Raw genomic sequence first — 21,407 nt, 5'->3', positions numbered from 1 at the left:
TCTCTTTTAGCATTTTTGTTTGTGTAAAAGTCTCGTAAACAAGCCTCAGTATATTTTAATGTGCCGACTTCATTTCTTATAAATAGGACGCCGGTCAGATGGCTAGCACCTCTGGCCAATTAAGGAGGAAAATTTACAACAAACATCCCAAAGTCACTATCTAACAGTGCAGTCAATCCATGCATTATTAAGAATGAGGTTGAATAATACATAAAGGCTGGTGTTTCCCAAATTATTCTTGTACTGTGTTTGGACGGCGCTGGCCTGCAGCTTGAATTAATGAGACGGAGGCAAGGATTTTGCTGTTTTCTGCAAGGAAATGGCGTTAGTGGGTCATGAGCATTCAAAGACCTGCTAAATTCCAAAGTGTTTATTCCATTGGGGGACTTTCAGAAAGAACTAAAAAAACGGGGGTGGGAATCTTTGACTTTCTCATGATTTGATTCTGAGTGTTGGGTCTCTGATTTGAATCAGAATTGATTTTCGATTCAGAGCATCATTTACAAGACGGACCTATTTAATCCGATAATATTTTTTCTTAAATTTCATGAAATTAACTCTTTCAGTGTCATGGAATAGAATGCTTGTCTTTTAAAATAGTGATAGCAATAATAAATAATAAAATTCTCGTCAAATGCGTTTTTTATGAAAGGGGAGCTGACACCCTTGATGAATGCATACCTAATATAAGCCAAGTGAGCACTGTAGTGATAACTGTGACCTATAGATGGCAGTGTTTCCACGCTTACAACACAGATATATATGCAATTCTTAGTAAGGAATGGAAATCAATCTTTCATATGATACCACCCATATTTACCTAGCTTGCCACTTGCTCATGTCTAACATTACGCAATTCAAAAATTATCGTTTTTTTTTTTTTTGGTCACTCTGTATAAGCCAATGAGAGCACTGTAGTGATAACGGTGATCATTGGATGGCTGTTTGTCCACACTTCCAACACATATTACCTACATACAATTATAAGTAAGGAATAGAAATAAATCTTTCATATGATACCACCCATGTTTACTTTTAGCACACAATATTTTGTGGGGCTTGAAAGATGAGTGAAAATGCTTAATATACTGGCCCTCTAGAGGGTTCCTTTTCTTGGCACTAAAACAGTTAGTGCCCAATTTTATATTCTTCTAATTTGTCATTTTTAGTTCCTGATTGTAAAACTTGCTTCAAGAGAGTGGACGATACTGGTATTGGCTTCCATCAAGGGTGCTGATATCAGACCAGGCATTGGGCTGATACCAATAATTGGTATTGGTAGTTGCCTGGCTTTATAAATCAGATGCACTCTGTTTTAAAGGTTGTTATCATTTGGTTGGAACGCACTTGAACAAATTTTTTCAAAGGCGGTGCATGATTAAAAAAAGCTTGGGAATTGTTAAATGTTACCTAGCAACATGACTTTCCGCTCACACAGGCCATCACTTATGGATTTTACATCGGGCCATAGTCATTTATTCATCCATTTTCTGTCGCCGCTCATCCTCACAAGGGTCACTGGCTTGCTGTTGCCTATCCCAGCTGTCTATAGGCAGTAGGCGGGGGTCAACCTAAACTGCTTGTCAGACAATCGCTCGCACATGGAGACAAGCAACCATTCATGTTCACAGTCACACCTAAGGACAATTTAGTGCGTCTAATGCACAAACCATGGATTTTTTTGCAATATGGAAGGAGAGTGGATTGCCCAGAGAGGACCGTCATGCAAACCTACACACAGGAAGGCCGGGGCAAGCTGGAATTGAACCTGGAACCTCTGACATGAACGTGCTGCAACCAAATACAAACAAAAGACTGAGAATCCTACTCAATCGTCACCATTACAATGCCTACAGCAGAGCATGGAAGCAATTATTTGAACCAAAAAATGCTTTATTGTGATTCAACTACAGCTATTATTGAAAGCTGCCTCTGAGAAATATGATTTTCTTTAACATCTAGTCTTTCTACCGACCCGAGACGAGACCTGCCGATGAGCGATACGATGAGATAAGGCCCGCGTCAATAAGTCGATAGAGGTCAGCTCTGGGTTTGTGTGTGTGGGTGGGAAACGGTCAGCTAATCAAGTAAAGCTAGTCCAGGTGTCTGCTCTTTGAGGCTTTAGAGCAAACAAATGGAGTGTGAAGGACACAGCGATGAACATCTCCATGGTGGAGTGGGGGATAAAAGGCCTCTTGGGATTTAAGCGCATGGTACATTTTTATCCCAATGGCTGGAGCGTATCCCTTTGAAAAGGAAATCCAAGCATTAAAATTAAACAACAAAATTCTCCAATGATGTCACAGGATCTAAAGCTGCCGTTCCACTTTGAGGGCCATATCCGAAGAGAATCATCATCGTGAATGGATGGCGGTGTTTACAGTTGTGAGCTCCTCCGATGTGTTTTGGTGCCATTTACAAACACGCAGCGTGAAACTGACTGAGCTTCAACTCCACCGAGCCAACATTTTCAAAAGAAAATGATGAGAACGAGCCCAGCCTGGAAGAGAAGAGAATGCGTACAAAGGAACCTTGTCAGAAACATCCGTCGGCATGTCAGAGATGAGTTGCAGCTCGGCGCGTATTTAAAATCTATGACCACTCAGGGCTTGAGTCAAACTTTTTGTACTGGTTCACTCATCATTTTTTCTTTTGGTGCACTCATATTTGTATTCAACACACAAGATGGACGAATGAAGCTTCGTGAAACACTTATGATGTTTTTCGGACTTCTCTAGATGGCACTCTTGGTTTAAAGGGATGGGAAATATAATACATTTCCACTGCATTAATGGTTATCTTTAGCACCAGCAAGAAGAGTGAAAAAAAAAATCATAGGTGCTTCATGAAGCTTCGTTTTCCCATTACTAACACCACAGGGTCATTTCTCGGGTGGCAAGTTTTAAGATATAATTCCTATGTTACAAAAACATAATGCTTTTTTTGTTTTGTTTTAATTGACAATGTAAAAACATTTTTGGAATGATTTGTTCGCTGGTTTGCTCTGTAACATCATAAAATCGCCCAAAAATATGATCATTGTTTTGCAAATGAAAAGTGGCAAACGTTTTATTTTGAATCACCACATTGCGGAATATTCCATTTGAGAGAGTATCATTCTGAGCATTTGGACGATTTTAGCTCTCGAAACGAATAATCAATTACTAAAATTAACTAGCAATTAACGTGGTAATCGATTAGCTGTTGATTAATCCATTAATCCTGACCTTTAGTCACTTCCTTTTCCAACAAAATGACTGCCTGACTTTTTTGGGTAATGGTAAATTATGAGCAATCTGGTCATTATGTAAATGTTTTTTTTGAATCAAGAATCCACCAAAAAAAACCAACATATTTTTGGTTAGGACTGTTCAACATTACGTTTGGTACAAAGGTATAGAGAATCTAATATTTTCCTCCCTCACCAATCACATTTTGTTAGTTATAAACATTGAGAATGACACTATAGAACCCAAAGTGTTGGGTCAAATTAATAACGCACAAAACAATCTAAATTATTGGGCTGTTTTTTTTAAAAGGACAACTCGGTCCTTTGGTTTGGTTTTTGGGCTATTTATTTATTTTTTTTACATATATTCTTACACTCTAAAAACTCTTAAAAAGAGAGCAGCAACGTTTTGAGTTATTGACTTAGCCCAAAAAGTTGGGTCACAATTTTTTGAGGCTAAACGAGAATTTGGGTTCTTTTACACAAGGTGTTTTTATTTAATTTTCAAACAAGACAAACCAAAATATTTTTTTGCTTGATGCAATGACACGACTTTTGAGATGAATTACCCACTTAAGCTCAAAATTTGACACCTTTTGACCCAATTTGTCTTTTTTTTTTTAATCAACAGTTTCAAACCCAGCCATTGACACAGACTTAAACACAGTCAATGCACAAATCCTTTTGAGACCCAGCCTCCTCATTTATGTCCACTGTAGTGGACACTTCCCTTTGCTCTAAAACGTTTGACTAACTTGAGCTGCCAACTACCTACCAAGTCCTTGTTTGCATATCAAAAAGGACATCCTTGTCTTTCTAATCATGTCTTCACACGTTTTTCGCCGCCTTGAGACAAAATAGACACAACATTGGACACAAATGAATCGGCTGGGTTTCAGGAGGATATGTATGTACCACTGTGTCACTGGCTGCAATTGGCATGAAGGGAAACTCATAAACCCATCCACCCCTGTTCTCAATTCAGTTGAAAACATTTGGAGCATCCTCAAAAGCAAACTCGATTAAGGTGGGAGGCAGATTAGCAATTCTGCAAGGCTATTCTGACATTCAGCAAAGAAACTTTTCAAAACCCCACAAGTTCAATGGGTGCACCAATTGTGAAGCTTTCGTCATATAAGAGGTCCTTTGTAAAAAAAACATAAAAAAATGTAACTTGACCTGTTTAGAAATTTTTGATTGAAGTGGCTGACCTCACAAGGTTGTAATGTCAATGAAATCGTTTTTTTCAGTTATTTACTGTCTAGAAACGTTTGGAAACTGCTGGGTGTTATTTTAGGAAGGTATGTTCGAAAACACAAACAACAAAAAATGGCTAATGGCGTTAGTAGTCATAATGTCCCAATAGAAAGGGACCACTTGGTGACATTTTTTTTAAGTTTTTTTTGTTTGTTGTACACAGAGAAACTATGTGCTGAAAACTTGAGGTCAAAATCTCATTTCATTTTTTTTTACAACTTTTTAAACTCTGTAGCTTGGGGAGCCTCTATTTTGAGAATCACACAAAACAAATCCTCGGTTTTTTATGTATTTCATGCTTAAATTTTGTGTAAAAATGGACTTATAACCCTTTACACTCTTCAACATTGCTTCTTGTTTTTTATCCTTTTCTTGCTTCCCTTTGAAATTTGTATTTTCACCTCATGGTCCCCTCTTTTTGGCTCTTCACTGTCTTCCACATCGCTTCTTCATTTTTCGCTATTTTCCCGCTCCCCTTCAAAATCTGCATTTTCACCTATAGCTCCCCTCCTATTGGTCCATATCCAGTCGTTGGGAGTGAGTTCTACTTCTTAACCTTCGCAATCCACCTGAAGTCTCATCAAAATGTTCACAGGGCTAAAGCTAACCCTTCTTTGGCTAACAAGCCCTCATCTGCTGGAAAGCAAATGTCGAGGACAAAAGCGACGCCGGCTCTCCTAGATTTTTCTTCCAAAAGCATTGATCCCTCAGGATTTGGAGTTCCCATGGATGCAGCCAGGCGGAGAATCGTGGTCCCAACAGACCGGTTCCCGGAAAGCTAACGGTCAGAGGTTGAACGTAATGACACCCAGAATAATGGTTTGCCTTCAAGCAACGATGGATGAACCAACCTGTGCCTACGAGTGCCGCAAAACCTCCAGAGATGATGTATTAATTATCCGGCCGCCGTCTCCATGTGCAGACTATAGTATGGCGAGAATCCTGCAGCTTCGGCCACGGTGACTTGGGACAAAAGGAGCAGAAATAGATGTCCGTCGACACAAAACAATCCCTGAGTCAGGTGGAGTTCTTTGTAAGGGTATTCACGGGGCGCCAATGGGATTAAGCTTCTTATTGAACCACGTTTAGAAACGGGTGAACCCCATTAAGCGTAATCCTATTTTACAGAATTGGATCCTAAGTATGTATTTCACCCTTTATACTTTATGAAGGATATCACGGAAAGGATGGGAGGAATTATTTCTAGTATTGCTGCACAGGATACTTTTTTTTTTTGCTAGACTTAACCGGTTTGGTACGGTGGTTGTATTATACTGTGTTACATTATGTTTGGAGCTAAGATACAGAAGCATGGAAATTTCTTCTGGGTATATGGGTGACGCATATGCAATGCTATTTATTTTTTATTTTTTTAACCAACCAGTTCAAGCTGGTTCCTATTACCTGTCCACCATAGCATGTTGCTTATTGGTCAGCTTGGGAGATGAGCTTTGACCATCCCTCTGAGATCCTGATTTCAGTCCTAAGACGTTCAATTTTTCGTCACGCTAAAGAAAAAAAAAACAATTGATCCGCAGGTCTAACAAAATGGTTATCTGCCGGCCTGGCGACACCTTTGTTGCTAAGAAAAGAACGGACTTTGAACGCGATTCAGACGGCGCAATCAATACCCCGACGGAGGTTGCCGTCAACCAATAGAAGCAAGTGCCGAAAGCTCTTTTTGATGTGTCCTCATCCTGTCGGTCTCGGGGTAAACACAGCATGATAGCGGAGTCGTGGGGAGGATGCAGAGGGCAAGAAGTCATCCATTATTCACTAAAAGCACATCTTCATGCCCTGGATGCACACTGGTGTGGAACAAGACTCCGGATGAGAGGCGAAGGCGGCCTTTGGAGGCCTCCTCCGCTGATTTCTTGACCGGACATTCCGAGAGATTGAAGCCATTAACGTGTCACATCTGGGAGGCACCCGGGGGACGGACCTGACGGAATGATTTCTCGCTTTGATGGAATGAACTTTACCTGACAGTAATGGGGATTAATCAAGGCTGGAGACCTGAATGTCATCCGTAGAGTTAATTCTAGACTCTTCGGGCTCCATAGGCGCCAGCTACCTCTAGCCTGTACCATAAATTACATTCAGCCCGGGATGCTCGCTCGCATTCAGAGCCGCGTGTGACTCCTCGGGCAGCGCCGTTCGATTTCCCGCTGCTCTTTGTTCACTTGTCAAACCAGACTCTTTGATATGCATCGTTTAAATGAATGAACCACCCGTGTCTCATCCCAACATGCGTTTGACATAATTGGAGCTCACAATTTGAATACGTGTGTTATTTATGCTCATATGATGATGTGAACGCATCAGATCAAGAGCACCCTCAAACTGTTTGGCAGCCTTTTTAGTTTAAAAACAACTTTTGACTGGTATAGTGCAGAGCGAATCGTCTGTATAGTGTGGGAGAATTAATTAGGAAATTGCGCAAGACGTTCAACTCGGTGGCTCAGAATCAATCTGCGTCTCTCATTGAGGCAAGAGCTAGAATCGGTTGCCGTTCTGTCCCATATCCTCCTGAGAGCCCCCCTATACATTTGTGTCCACTGTGGTGGACATTTGTCTTTGCCTACATGTTTTGACCCGTTTGAGTATGCTCAGGAGAGGAAATCTTAGCCTTTCCAATGATGTCTCATGTGTTTGCATGGCCTTACTGAGACAAGTGGACACAAGTGATCACACGTGGATCTAAGGAAGATATAGACAACATTTCACCTCAGATCTGTGAGGAAGATCCACCGGTGTGAAAAAATTGCACTGAAAATGACATCACGTGAAATGGCTCAGCTTGTGAAGTCACATGACCAAATCCAGAAAAAAACGTGAGCCGTGATTGGTTGTCACCTGAGCCTTGAGCATGTAATGTCATTTTCAGCCAACAGTGAGGAAAGTTTTCTTTTTAATCGTATTAGATGTAAATGAAAAAAAAATAGTTATCGATTTCTAGTGATGGAAAAATGACACTTCAAGAAGCAGCTGTTATTTTTTTGACTGCTCTACATGGTGTTGTTGGTTCAAAAATAAACACAGTACAGAAAAAAATTATTAAATTTCCCCTGCCCCTTTGAACCAAGAGTGCCATCTTCATGAATTTTTCATTAGTCCATCATTATCAAATTCACAATAGACAACATATTAACCTTTTGCAGCTGAAAACGATTGTTTAGCATCCTTTTAACTCATTGTGCCAGACATGAGAAAACAAACAAATACACCAAAACATATCCAGGATTGAAGTCTAGACTCTTGAAAAATGCATAAAAATACGTCTTTGGGATTGAACGAGTTGAGGTCAGTTCTCTTGGCCGCTTATGTAATTTGCAGCGTAACACGGGAATGCTGCTTCACCATGTTTGCTTTGAAACTTGCATTCCACCTCAAAGCGTCACTAAAATAACAAATATAGACTTTAATGATGATTTACTGGGGTGAGGGTGGGGGGTGGGGGGGGGGTTGACCTTCACCAAGTCTAAACCACCCAAAGCTCTGTTGATCATGGCATCTCTCAGTCCCAATTCAAATGAATCAAAAAACATCTTGAGCATTTCCCAGCATGCCTGACAGTCTACTAAATCCTCTTGAGACGAGATATTTACTGTAAAGAAAAACACAGCAGATGCAAATGATTTCTGAGAGTTTTAGACTCTAAAAAATTGCATAATTTTGGGGTCACATGCAGGGGAACCACGCGTTTGAACTAGATTATCGCGTCGCCGCGAGCAGTTGATGTTTATGAAAGGACGATGCGATCGGATCGGAGCGAACGCCCAGTTAGAAATCTTAGATGTCGGAGCAGCCAACGAGTTTCTCCGCCCACTCGGACCAAACTTCTTCTTATCTCCCCCAACTTGCTCGCCTCAGCACTCGCATTATACACTTACTAAGGCTAATTATTGCAGCACCTCCACGCCACGCCATATTCTGCTGTGCTTAAAGATTTGCTTTACTTGCCTTAACTTCCTCCACGCCAACGTTTTCATATGTAACAGCAAAATCAATCTAACAAGAAAGCAAAAGCCGAGTGCTTTTTAATACGTCTGCCATCAAGCATCCTTTCACCGTCGCTCATTTCCAATTTGTGAGAAGCGCAGCTTGTTGTCAAAGCTAGTCAGGTGTATCCGCCGAGATCTCAATTTCCGCCTAAAATAAATAAATAAATACATTCAAGCCTCTTTTTTAGTGTTTTTGTGTTAGGGGTGTGACAGCCACATAAATGATGCACACAGCAAAGGATGATAAAAAAGATGTAACGGCAGGGAAATGTGTTGGCATGGATTGCACATGAGATTAGCCGCCGTGCAACTTTTGTTGTGGTTGCAAACTTATGACGTTGATGCAAGTGAACGAGTTCATTATTATTTCACGCGATGCTGGGAATCGAGCCTTCCCACTTGTTACTCGTATTTTTTCATTGAGTGAATGCTGTGCTGCCTTCAAAACAATGCTTATTGACGCTGTGACGGAAACGAGTGTTTGCTTTTCAAATTAAGAGCAAATTAATTGGAGTATGTTGTTTTCATGACTAAATTGTGTAATCGGAGTTCCCCCTGGTGGTGAGGAATATAGCGGTTCAAACTCAATTCTCTCTCCCTTATTTTTGCCCAACCAAAAATGATTTACACAGGTCAGCAGTGATGGACAAACAAAGCTTCATGAGGCACTTGGGGTATTTTTTTGATCCATCTTCTAGATCAGTGGTTCTCAAATGGAGGTATGGCTACCCCTGGGATTACTTGAAGGAACTCCAGGGGGGCACTTGAGATTTTAAATAAAACAAAAATCCTTTAAAAATTGAGTTAGTGAAATGTTTCAGGAAGATATAAGTTCATAAAACAAGTTATGTTCAGTAGGTTATTCATTTGAATGATTTTTAAAACCCAGATTCTCGCCCATACTACAATGGTTTGACCCAACATGTCACGTGCCACCTCTCGTTACCTGTCAGGTGAATTATTTATTTTTGTGAACAGATCTCTACTATCATCCCAAAAAAATTATATTTTTCTGTGGACAAATATTTGTTCGTAATTCTTCATTTTTGAGGACGAGTCTGACACTTTATTTTTATTATTATTTTTGGACATATATTTATGAATAGTTAAATGATTTATTTTTGTCAACTGATCTTTGCTGTAATCCCAAAAAAATGACGATTTGTGTTGAATGTTTTTCTACGGACAAATAATTTATTTTTGAGAACAGGTCTGACACTTTATATATTTTATTTTTTGTGGACAAAAGTTTGTTAATATTTAATTTATTGATTTATTTTTGCGAAGAAATTTGTACTGTAATCCCAAAAGATGACACTTTATGTTGAATATTTTTCCGTGGCAAAATATTTATAATTATTCATTTTTGAAAACAGGTCTGACATTTTATTTTGCTGATTTTTTGTGGGCAAATATGTACGAATAATTCTTTCTTTTTGATAACAGGCCTCTTCTATGATCCAAAAGAGGACATTTTATTTTGATTATTTTTGGACCAATACATCACTGAAAAGTGACTTTATAAATTTCCAATGGCGGTCGTTTTTATTTTTAAACCAAAAGATGGTTAAAAAAAAATAACACAGGTCCTTCATAAAGTGGCGTTATACCTTGACTACAATGAGGGGGCGCTTGGCTGAAAAAAAAAATCACAAAGGGTACTCAATTGGAAAATAACCGAGAAACACCACCATAGTGCTGTAAAAATCCTTACTTGTCTTGTTGTTGCAAGAACGTTTTGTCCTTTGGAAATGCTGAGAGTTTAATACACTCAATTGTCGTGTGCGGTACATCACTTATCCTATTTGGCACAGATTCACACGTTTTTTTTTTTTCCCACTGTCAGTCAAGCATACACAAGCATGCTGCTGTCCATGAAAGATATTTTTTATTTCATTGTTTGGAATGCTTCAAGCGTCCCTGTTCATGCAATTTTCAGACAACTATTAAAAAGTCTCAAATGTAGTTTTCCTTTTTCCTGTGAGACTACTGACTCAAAAATGAGTCAAAAATAGCACACTTCTTCCAAAGGTGTGAATTCTGAGAGGCAAACGGTCGGTCCCCACACTCTTGTTCCTGTGCATTAAAAAGCATTTTTTCTCATGCTGAGAATCAACTACAGTATTTACACTATCAATACTTGTGTGCGTCCGAAACATCAATTTTTCCTCTTACTGAGAAAATGCTGTTTGTCAGTTTATGTTTTCATTCCTGTACGAATGCGGGGGACAAGCAATCAGGCTCGTGTTGTGTGTCGTTTTCTTGCTGTTTGCTATTTTGTAACTTTTTCTTATCATCTTTTGTAAAATCGGTACTGCATTGTAATTGGTAAGCCAGGTGGTCAGGGACGAACGTGGAAAAGATTAGTCGCAAAACTTACTCAATGGGTGGGGAAAGCCAGGTTGGGGAGGGGGGGCAAACATAATCTTCGGGGTAAAGTGTTCAAAGGGTTAAAGGTCATAAGCAACAGTGCGCATCAATGTTGATACTTTTCCTACCACTAGGGGGCCTAATTGTATCGCGTTCGTCAATCTGCCACCAATTTTTCCCGCTACGTGATTGCAACGTTTTCTCGATTTTCCTAGCCGCGCATCACAAACGCCGCACGTTCCGCCATGATGATTTCATTAGGATCTACACTTGGGGTGCGATATTTCCGTATCATAAAATCCGGCTTGGCCGCGAGCCCGAAACGAAGGCGTCCCTCGCGAACGGCAAAATAAGCATTGGAGTCCCAAGTTGAAGTAGGACTTTAAGTCGCTCATAAATTCTGATGCTGCCGTTTGGGTCGGTTTGCTCGGTGGAAGCCTGGCGCCTCTCTCTCTCTCTCCTCCCTCCTCATCATCCTCTCTCTCCATCCCTCCCCTCCCTGGGGTGTGTCTGTGCCTCTCTTTTCCATGCAGCGTGAGTGTGTGTCTACATGTGTGTGCGCGCCTCCCTCCCTTCCTTCCTTCTGCCTCCCATCTGCATCTGCTGCAGAGCTTAGCCTACACGCATCTCCAACACGCACCGCCATCAGCATCTTTTCCTCTTTTTTTTTTTTTTCTTTTTCAGTCCCGGCACAGGCAGCCATGAAGACGGGACAATTGTCAGGCGTCACTTTTGGAGTGTTGAAGACGGCGGGCGGGACACGCGGAGACGCGTCGCTGGATTGAGCCAGCTGCCCGTTCCTCAGCCTCCAGGAACAGCCGACGCCGCCGCATCGTTTTTTGACACCCCCCCCCCCCCCACATCACCACCACCCTTCCTCACAACCCCTCCCCTCTTCTCCTCTTCATCTCCCATTCTGCTGCTTGCGCCACTGTGGGAATGCGGCGGAGGTGAACCGGTCGTAAAGGTGTCTACCAATTCTGGCACCGGGAGCGGATCTATTTGCGGAGGCGGGCTGCAGGCGGTCGGACACCCACCAACCTCCCCGACTTCTCCTCCTCAATGGGGAACCTACCCAGCTGTCACTTTGGGAAAGCAAAAGTGTAACCGCCGGATCAGCACTTGACTTCACCTTCTTAGTGGAATACTAAAAAAAAATAAACACCTGAAAAGGGCAAGTGGGGCAAACTCGAACTTGGATGATCAAACTGAACGAGTGAACGAGGGACCGACACTTTCCTCATCTCCAAGCAGCCGAGAGTGGGGAAATCGCACATGGATTTACAGCTCTGATCGCTACCTCCCAAAGGATCAATAGCCACCAATTTCTTTTTAAACAAGGGAGCGAAGCATCTTGGGATTTATCGTTTTATTTGAGGAAACCCCCCCAATCCTTGTTTCCTCCCCCTGCCATCCTTCAATCTCACCTGTGCATAACCTGTCAGCCCGTGTGTTCTAGTGCATGTATGTGTGTGTGTTTGCTTCCTCGTCCAGCAGAGGGAGCGTGTAGCTTTGTGTCTGCATGTGAGTGCTGTGCCAGCGTTTGATTAGTTCCATGACTGTGTGTGAGTGTTGGATGTGCTAGAGTAGTGCTTTAGAGGCGTGTGCATGCATGTGGCTTTATCTAAATCTATAAATTGAGATGTATATCTAGGCTTGCCGTCTACGTAAGATGTTCCCCTTTGTTTCCCCAACATCCGTTCCTTCTATACGCCCCTCCATCTTTTGGCAACCTGTTTGACCTCCAAAAGCTCCCTGAGAGACGGAAAGCAGGATGAGTGAGCACTCTGGTGCCAGCACCCTGGCGGCCATGACGCTGGAGGAGCCGGGGGCGGAGCAAGCGTCCCCCCGAGCCCCGGGCCCCTTCCGATGTGGCCCCTGCGCCGTGTGGCCTCGCCAGCAGACCTGGCTGTGCGCCGTGCCCTTGGTAATGGGCTTCGTGGGCCTGGGCCTCAGTCTGATGCTGCTCAAATGGATTGTGGTGGGGTCCGTACAAGACTATGTCCCCACAGACCTGGTGGATTCCAAAGGTAGCATGGGACAGGACCCGATATTCCTCTCCAAACCCAGTGCCATGCCCAAGGGGCCGGACATTTCCACCGCCACGACATCCGTTGCCACTACTACAGTGATGGTTTCCACGACAACGCCGCTAGCCGCTGACGGGACCGCCCCGGCTCCGAGAACTCGATCCGGGGCGCCGGCGAACCACTCGGCCAATGGAAGCGCCGGCGGCGGCGATGGCAACAGAGCCCCGCACCTCCACAACCGAGTTGGCACCCGCGCCGGCGGGACCGCGGTGACCACCACGTCCACCACCCGCGCTCCTCGACTCACGCCGCCGCCTAGCGGCAAGGAAGTGACCCCTCGCAGCACGGTCAGGAAAGGAAGCGGCGTCGTCGGTGGGCGCAACGGAGCTGGCCACTCAAAGCCGGGACAGAATCCCTCCACAACCGGGGCCTCCACAACCTCCAGTACCGTGAGGATCACCACTAAGGTCCAGACGACCACATCTCAGCCACCCGGTCCTCCAGTGAAGCCCACGGCTCGTTGGACTCACGGGCGTCAAGGAAAGGCCCCGGCCACCAGACCGCACCACCGCTTCCGAACACGTGAGTTACTGGTTTTCTAAAATCACTTTGAAGGCCTATGGTGGGGATGATAATGACATGTGGTTCCGCTGGTTTCTGAGGCATCTCTGCAAACGTGCCATTTTCTAGAGCCGGGTCACCGGTGAGTCATGGTAAATTCAAAAGACATTTGGTTCAGAGACATCACAGAGACTAAATCTGTCTATGACTGCAGAGAGGTCTCTGCAATATGTCTTTAAGTCCTGCTGTAGTCTGGCCTGGTTGCCAGGTAGTCCTGGTAAACTCAAAGACAGTCTTAATTCTTTGGGAGTTCTCTAAGAGACATTACGAGTCTACAACAGGTTTCGGAGACATTTCAGAGACTGATTCTTTCAGCGTTTGCGGAGTCAACTGCAGAAGATCTCTGCAATAAATCCGAGATGTCACTTAGACCTGCAAAAGATTAGCCGGGTCATGAGAGTTACAGCAGATTCAAAGATTTTCAGTATTTTTCCGTTGAACTCTTATAGAGTTTTTCAAGTTTACAGCCGTTTTCAGAGATGTTTCAGAGACTAATTCTGTCCCCGTCAGTGGAGACATCTGTAGAAGGTCTCTGCGATATCCCTGAGACATATCCACCACCTGATGGAGATTAGGCGGGCCATCAAGAAGTTGCAGTAAATTCGTTTTCAATATTTTTCTAAGACCTTTTGGAGATTTTTTTCAAATCTCCAGCATGTTATGGAGATGTCCCAGATGCCAGATTTTGTCTGTGACTGTAGACTGCACAAGTTCTCTGCAACATCTCTGTGGCCTTCTAGAGACTCAAGAGACATCACAAAAACTGTGTGTGTGTGTGTGTGGGGGGGGGGGGGGGGGTACTCACAGGCAAATCGGTTTCTATTCAAAAGAGCAAGCAGTATTTTGCTGTCTTGAGTTGCTGCCACTTTGGAGTCGTGATTTCTCCAGCGAGAGACCCTTTACCTCCCGGTTCCGAATGGTTGCTTCAGACGGTACTAGTAGTAGTAGTACTAGTGGGCAAAAATTGAGACACTACTCATAATCACAGGAGTGAACTGGATTAAATATGACTCATGGTCTGAGAATGTAAATCGTTGCTTTTATTAAGCTCCCGGGAAGTGGATACCGGACGATTAATTGTATTCATTAGCCCAAACTGATATCGGGAGATATCCCCTGAGGTTTCTTTCACCCCTTTAGTCTTTATCTTTCACTTATGCATTAATCCGATAAACATCTTTCCTCCGGAAGATTTACTTTTCTCTCCGGCAAGCCGCAGAACCGATTTTGACAGGAGCTTTGGGATGCGTTCTGTAATCGAGGGGGGGAGATAACCTCACGAGGTTAAAGGTGAGCTCTCACCTCCCGATTGGACCAATCACATGGACTGTAGTGAAGCCGCCTCACATATCCAATACGGGCGAGATGTTGAGGTTGTCACAGGTGAGAAAACGATCGTTGAGAGGGCGGGGGAAACGGATGCATGGATGAGATTAAGGTTGCAAAGGATGAGTGGGTTGAAGGAAATGAAGAAATCAAGGACAAAAGAACTGAACGACAAGGAGAGAGAAGTGAAGAAGGAGCTAAGTGATGGCAGATGCAGGGAGCTAAGTGATGGAAAGGCTGGAGGGGGAAAAAAGACAATTTCAAAGTGAGGGGGCTGCAGATTTTGCATATTTAGCACAACGCAAAGACAGCCGGCTTCCCTGTTATTAATTTCATTTGCAAGTTGCAGATTGGATGAGCATGTAACCATAGTAATACACGCTGACATATACTTCTCTCTAATGTTGACTGAGCTGCTTTTTTGTCACTCAACCAAAGTGTAAAGCACTATTAGTATAGAAAGAACAGTTCTAGTTAAACTAGTCTTTTTTTCTTTCCTTCCTGCTTTGCTTCCTTTCTATTTTCCACGCTTCCTTCTTTTCTTACTTAGTTTCTCCTTTGCTTCCTTGCATTCCTCTTTTCTAATTTTCTACCTACTTTCCTTTCTTCCTTGCTTGCTTTCCTTCATTTCGCTTCCTCCCTCCCTTCTTTCATATTCCTTTCTTCCTTCCTTCTTTTCTTTCTTCCTTCTGCTGCTTGTTTCCTTCCTTCCATGTTTCCATCCTGACTCAAGTAAGGATCTTTGCTTCTGTCCTTTCTTAGTTCCTTTCTTTCTAGCTTCTTTCCTTCTGTCATCCCTCCTTTTTATTTCCTTCCTACCTCCGTCCCTTTCTTTCTTCCTAGCTTCCTTTTGTCCATTTTTTCTTCCTTCCTTCCTAGTTGCTTTCCTTCCTTCCGTCCCTTCCTTTACTCATACTCTTCTTTTCTAACTTTCTTCCTATCTTTGTCGCTTCTTTTTTCTTCCTCGCTTTCTTCTTTTCTTAGTTTCTTTCTCCCTACATAGCTTCCTCTCTTCCTACCTAGCTTCATGGTCTGCTTCCTTCCTTCCTTTTGCTTCCTCATCTCTTTTCTTTCACTGCTCCTTTCCTTCCATGCTTGTGTCCTTCCTTGCTTTCTTCTTTCTTTTCCTTCCTTCCATTCTTCCTTTCTTTTTAGCTTCCTTCTGGCCATCTTTCTACCTTCCTTCCTTCTTACTTTCCTTCCTTCCCCACTTTCTTCCTTTCATCCTTGCATTCTTCTTTTCTAACTTTCTTCCTACTGAGGTAGCTTCCTTCCTTTCTTTTCTTCCTTCCTAACCAGCTTCCTACCTTGTTTGCTTCCTTGCCTGCTTCCTTCCTACATTCCTTTTGCTTTCACCTTCTTTCATCACTCTTTTCCTGTTCATCCTTTCTTGCTTTGTACCTTTTTACCTCCTCCTATCCTTTCCTTCCTTTCTTTCTCACGCAAGGAAGACTTCTTGCTTCAGTCTTTCCTTCCTTCCTCCCTTCTCTCCATCTTTGCTTGTTTCCTTCCTCTTAATTTACTCCCTTTCTTTCTGTGTCACTTCATTCCCCTTGTCATCCTTCCTCATTTCCTTTCTTCCTTCTTGCCTTCTTTCTATCGTTTCTTCCAAGTGTCCTTTTTTTCATAATGTAGCCTCGGCTCGAAGTAGCACAATTTTGGCACATGATGGTCTTTTTTTCGACAGTCAAGTAGCATCTCTTCTGACTGCATTCAAGTAATAAACTCCATGTTACCTCAGGCACCGGAGCGATCAATTGTCCACATAATTGACAGTGTTCTTATGTCAATCATCATCTCCGCTTTATAAACCAAATTGATTGAGATCAACAATCAAAGCCCAAATGGTGGCCACCAAGCACTTTGGTAGGCTAATTGATTTCTACCCTGCCTTCCTTTTTCTTTTCTATACCACTTAGCCTCTTGAGGATGCTCCTATGTATCAAATATAAAGTGAGCAATACACACAAATATGACTTTAATGCGGTCCGTACCGCAAATGTCTCACACTTTATATGTGAGAATGAAAGGAACTTGATGTGAGCATCAAAGCACACTATACGATAGCTATTGAAGGCTTGAACAAACATTGCCAAACTGCCTCTTGTGCACTTTTCACTCCAGCCCGCCAGTCTACAAACACTATTGACATCAGTCTGCTGGCCTTGTGACCCAGCTGTGGCAAAACAAACCCTCCACTTTTATTTGCAACATATAGCGGCCAGAACGAGTCTATTGAAGTAAGGGCTTGTTTTGCAGGTCATGTGCGACATGTCAGAGCAGCGTCGTATGATACATTACCCATAATGATATTTTTCCCATTGGAGGCCCCGCGGTTCAATATGTGCCACAAAGTGGGCGTGTTTGGAGTTAATCTCTTTAGCTGAGGGGTTCTCCTCTCTAAATGCCGTCGATGGCCACGGCCTGGGATGCCTTGCATTAATGATGGCACCTCAGGGTGAGTCATTCCATGAAAAGAGCAACTCCTTGATGCCATTGATTGGGGAAAAAAAAAATATATATATATATTCATGTTAGATTTAAAATAATCCTTTATTTGGCTAATGGCATTATGGCATAATGCATTGCTATTATATAATTGCGTCACTAATGACAACATCCATCCATATAAAACATAATACATTTTGCAATTTAGCACTAAGTCGCTACGTGTTTCAATTAATTTCCTTTTAATTTGAAAAGGAAAACGTTCTATTCCTTTTGCGTCAATAAAAATCATTAATTATTTTTCTGCTCCGTTTGTGAATTGCCGGTATAGAACGGCCAAATGTGAGAGCGCCACTTTTTTTATGCCGAGCAAAAGCTACCTGTGCTAAAAATAGTCTACCCACAGACATTCTGTAGCTGTGCATAGGTGTGATAATCCATAAAATGGCTGCCCACACAAACTTAAAGGCAACTTTTCTTGATGTTCAATGCTTCATTTTGGAAGGACAACATTTTATTTTAATGGAATTGATGGAGGAACAAATTTATCCACTTAGAACTGGATAATATCAGTGGCAGAAAAGAGAACCAAACTCAAAATTCTAAAGCAGCAGTTTTAACAAACTTATAAACATATTTGAGCGTAGTTGTAGTTGTATAAAAAAACAAAAAACCAAAAAAACAGCCGGACTTTGCAAAGGAGTCACTATAACACAATTTAGCAATAAGGTGTTTCGTCTTCAATTATTTGCTCTCAATTTAAAGAATGTACTGTTTCTTGCACGGTATGAAAACAAATGAAGATATTTTAATTGTTAAAATTTCATGCTCCTTCTAGGGCTGTACAGATTGATCAAAGTATCAATAGAATGAACACTAAAGTCGATATCGGTATCGTATTGATACCAAAAAGCTAGTGTTGGTTGGTTTACATGTGCTTTTTTAATTTTGCAATCTCTTTTGTGCATACGCATTGGACACAGTTGCTATAGCGGCAATCATTTGTTTTTTCTACATTGTTTAATACTATTTTAGAAAAAGTTTGATTTAAAAAAAAGTTCATTTATTTTTACAGTTTTATTCAAGTCTCAGGGTTACCTGTTTATAGTCTCCATGTCTGTCTCTCCATATTCCTTTCCTTGTTCTTTTGTAATCATTTTTTTATTCGAGCATATTGCAGAGCTTTGAATATTACACCATGGTTAACTCAACAAGAAAGTTTACTTTGAAAAGAAAAACATGTCAAGAGAACCAATTATTTAAGAACCTAGAAGTACTTAGTGTCTGTATCGGAGACACTTGATATCCGTATCAAAATAACGTAGTGCCTTCATGTACCCTCATTTGATAACCATTGGCCTTATCCTAAAATAACTTGTTAAACGACTTATTTTAGTATTTAAAAATTTCCCCTCGAATAACCTTAATGGTGTTTGCTACAGTTTCTTTTATTCTTAAAGAAAAATGTCCTCACATCCTTTTCCAGAAGCCACCCTGCTAATTTCTTTGACAAATCAGCCCCGTTTTGAAACTTGGCTGTATTACTTGGCTGAAATATCTTGTAGTTATGCGCAAGGCAGTGTGTTTAAAATGTAATAACACAACAGAATAAAAGGTCCAGGGTGCTGATGAAATACTGTGCAAAGCAGGGCTCCAGGTGCTCAGCCAATTGATCTGCTATATTGTTAAGTTGTGGGAAAATGCACTTAGGCACATATGTACAAGTTTTATCATCAGATACGCTAAACCCACTGCAAAATCTCAAAATAAATGACAGTCCAACTGTGGTGTCATTTTGCACCATGTATACTGTGATAATCTCCTCCTCCGTATATTTTTGCTTTCCTTTCATTCTTGCTGTCATGAGCGTATGACAACTGGCCCACTTGTGAACATAGCCAAGCATGGGAATGTGCGAGTGTTTGTACAAATACTCCATCATCTGTTATTTATTTTTTTTTCTTTGCTATTGAGCTTATTACACGGCGCACACTTTCAAGTCTCTTGCTGCCACCCTTATTGGCTCCGAGGCGGGAAATAACAGGAGCCTGAAGCTCCGCTCGATGAGCGCGAGTCGGGAGGAACAATCGGGGGAGGAGGCGCGTTGGCATCCTGCCTATTTTGGCTCTAATCGCTGACTATGATGCCACACGGCATCCGCGTGTTTGTTGAAGTTGCCCTTTAATCAGGTCGGCTCATGATTTTGCAAGTCAGTTATCCTCAAAGCTGAGGTTTCCATGAAGTTGGAATGCTTACTGTAAACTCCGATCTGAATTGTCTACAAAGTGTCTTGGTTCAAATCAAGGCTACAGTCAGTTCACTGAAAACTGGGATCAAGGAATGGCTATTGAGGAAGGTACCATTTTAAATCTTACGTGAGGGAGAAAAGTCCGCTAAAATGTACTCAGATACACTCCTAATCAATTTTCAAATGTCCAATTTCCATCTCTGGACTGGAAATCAACCATGGACAAATAAAGCCTCATGAAGCACTTGCAGATGTTTGCAAATGTTTTATTTTGCTTCAAGACAATGATAACCAGTCTGCTTTGAGAGGAGTAGAGTATGTCTAGTAGTAGAAAACAAATGAAGCTTCATGAAACGTGATATATTTTACTCCTCTAGATGGCACTTTTGGTTCAAAGAGAAAATGTAAAGAAATACATTTACGCCGTACTAGTGTTTATTTCCTCGGCCATGAGCACCATCTAGAGGACTAAAAAATGATCACAGGTGCTTCATGAAGCTTCATTTTCCCATTACTAGGAGAAATACTCTCAGATTTCTGAAGTCCTCTATTAAAGGAGACTGCTTATCAAAATAAAACATTTGCAAACACCTGCTTGTAATTTGTAAAACAATCAACATTTTTGCATATTTTCTGACATCATGGACAGTGCTTTAGTTGCCAAGTAAATTGGGCAGCCCTCCCTTTTTTTAACAGTTTATGCTCACTAAGATTGTAGTTGTGCCCGAGCCTTTCCCAGCTGTCTTGGGGGAGTATCGCGGGCCACCCTGAACTGGTTGCCATCCAATCACATGACAAACCAATCACACTCAAACACACATTTAATGGCAATTTGGAGTGTCCAATATACCTACCGACCATGCATGCTTATGGGAAAACTCATGTAGGCACAGGGACAACATGCAAACCCCAAACAGAAAGGCTGGAGCTGGAACTCTTCCACCCTGCCCCCCCTAAATCTATAATACATAAAAGGTGATAATAAATCAATGAAGACATTAAATTCATAAATCTTCCTGAGTTTGAAATGCCCAAATGCCTTTGAATGCATCGCTAGATTTCAACACTACTGTTAGCAGCAAGCGACCAATGCCGAAGTCTCCCATATTTTACAATCCACCCGCGATGGGTCTTTTGTAAGAGTATCACCAAGTGCACAAGATGACATCATATAAGATGACGGGCAACGTGGTGAAATCTTGCTCCATCATAAAACAATCCTGGTAATCTAGTGGCTGAGCGGAACACCAAATTTTAGTCCTCAATTGAAAAAGGGTAGCGTGTCCTCTCCAAATCTCGGGTTTAACTCAGAAAGCTAATAGTCCTTTCGATACATGGAAACCTTAAATAGTTGATGGTAATGATTTCAAGTCAGATGAGGCGTCGTATTCTCAAAGTGCCTCTTTGATACTCCAATCTAACATCGTGGCACAAAATAGCTCGCAGGAGCAACATCATTCACCATAAAGACTTTGATCAGCTTCATCAGGGCCGCGTTGGCCTCCGTAAGCCATTTGCCCCGTAAATTCCGTTCTGTCCTGAAAATGACATCAAGCAGGCAGAGTCCCGACTGGCTCTGATTGGATCGGGGCGCATTAACACTAAGCCGTCGCCAGAGAGAGCGAGCAATTCGAATAGGTAACAATATTCTATTTGAGTTTGCTCAAAACACGCCACTATCAAAAGTCCGACGTCCCTTATTGGGCCTCTGCAGTGCACCAGATTGGAATAAAAGAACACAAGCCAGACACGCAAGCCCTTGGTTTTTCATTTTTGTTTTCCCTGAATATACATAAAACCTGGCACAAAAGTCATGGAACTAGTGGAGCGTGTAAGGGGGATTAAAAACAAAGATGGAAATCCGGTATGCCGCT

At 42.1% G+C, this 21,407-nt stretch overlaps 1 protein-coding gene across 4 annotated transcripts in view; it reads left to right on the top strand.

Moving 5' to 3' along the window:
* Nucleotides 1-11,410: 11,410 nt before the first annotated feature.
* nrg3b (neuregulin 3b) overlaps nucleotides 11,411-21,407 on the top strand; it is a 237,034-nt gene continuing 227,037 nt past the window's right edge. For 2 of the 4 annotated variants that reach the window (XM_088439939.1, XM_088439938.1), the window contains exon 1: nucleotides 11,411-13,423. In XM_088439939.1, coding sequence (XP_088296065.1) covers nucleotides 12,635-13,423 — 789 coding nt within the window. In that variant the 5' untranslated portion in view covers nucleotides 11,411-12,634. Of the gene's footprint in view, nucleotides 13,473-21,407 lie in introns of all 4 variants that reach the window. The other 2 variants (XM_088439935.1, XM_088439934.1) reach the window with 1 other exon arrangement.

This window comes from Hippichthys cyanospilos, chromosome 17 (assembly GCF_059441005.1).
Source record: "Hippichthys cyanospilos isolate Australia breed blue-spotted pipefish chromosome 17, RoL_Hcya_1.0, whole genome shotgun sequence".
In the NCBI taxonomy this organism is placed as follows: domain Eukaryota; kingdom Metazoa; phylum Chordata; class Actinopteri; order Syngnathiformes; family Syngnathidae; genus Hippichthys; species Hippichthys cyanospilos.
The sequence above is the reverse complement of the archived record's forward strand: the minus strand, read 5'-3'. Positions and strand labels throughout refer to the sequence as shown.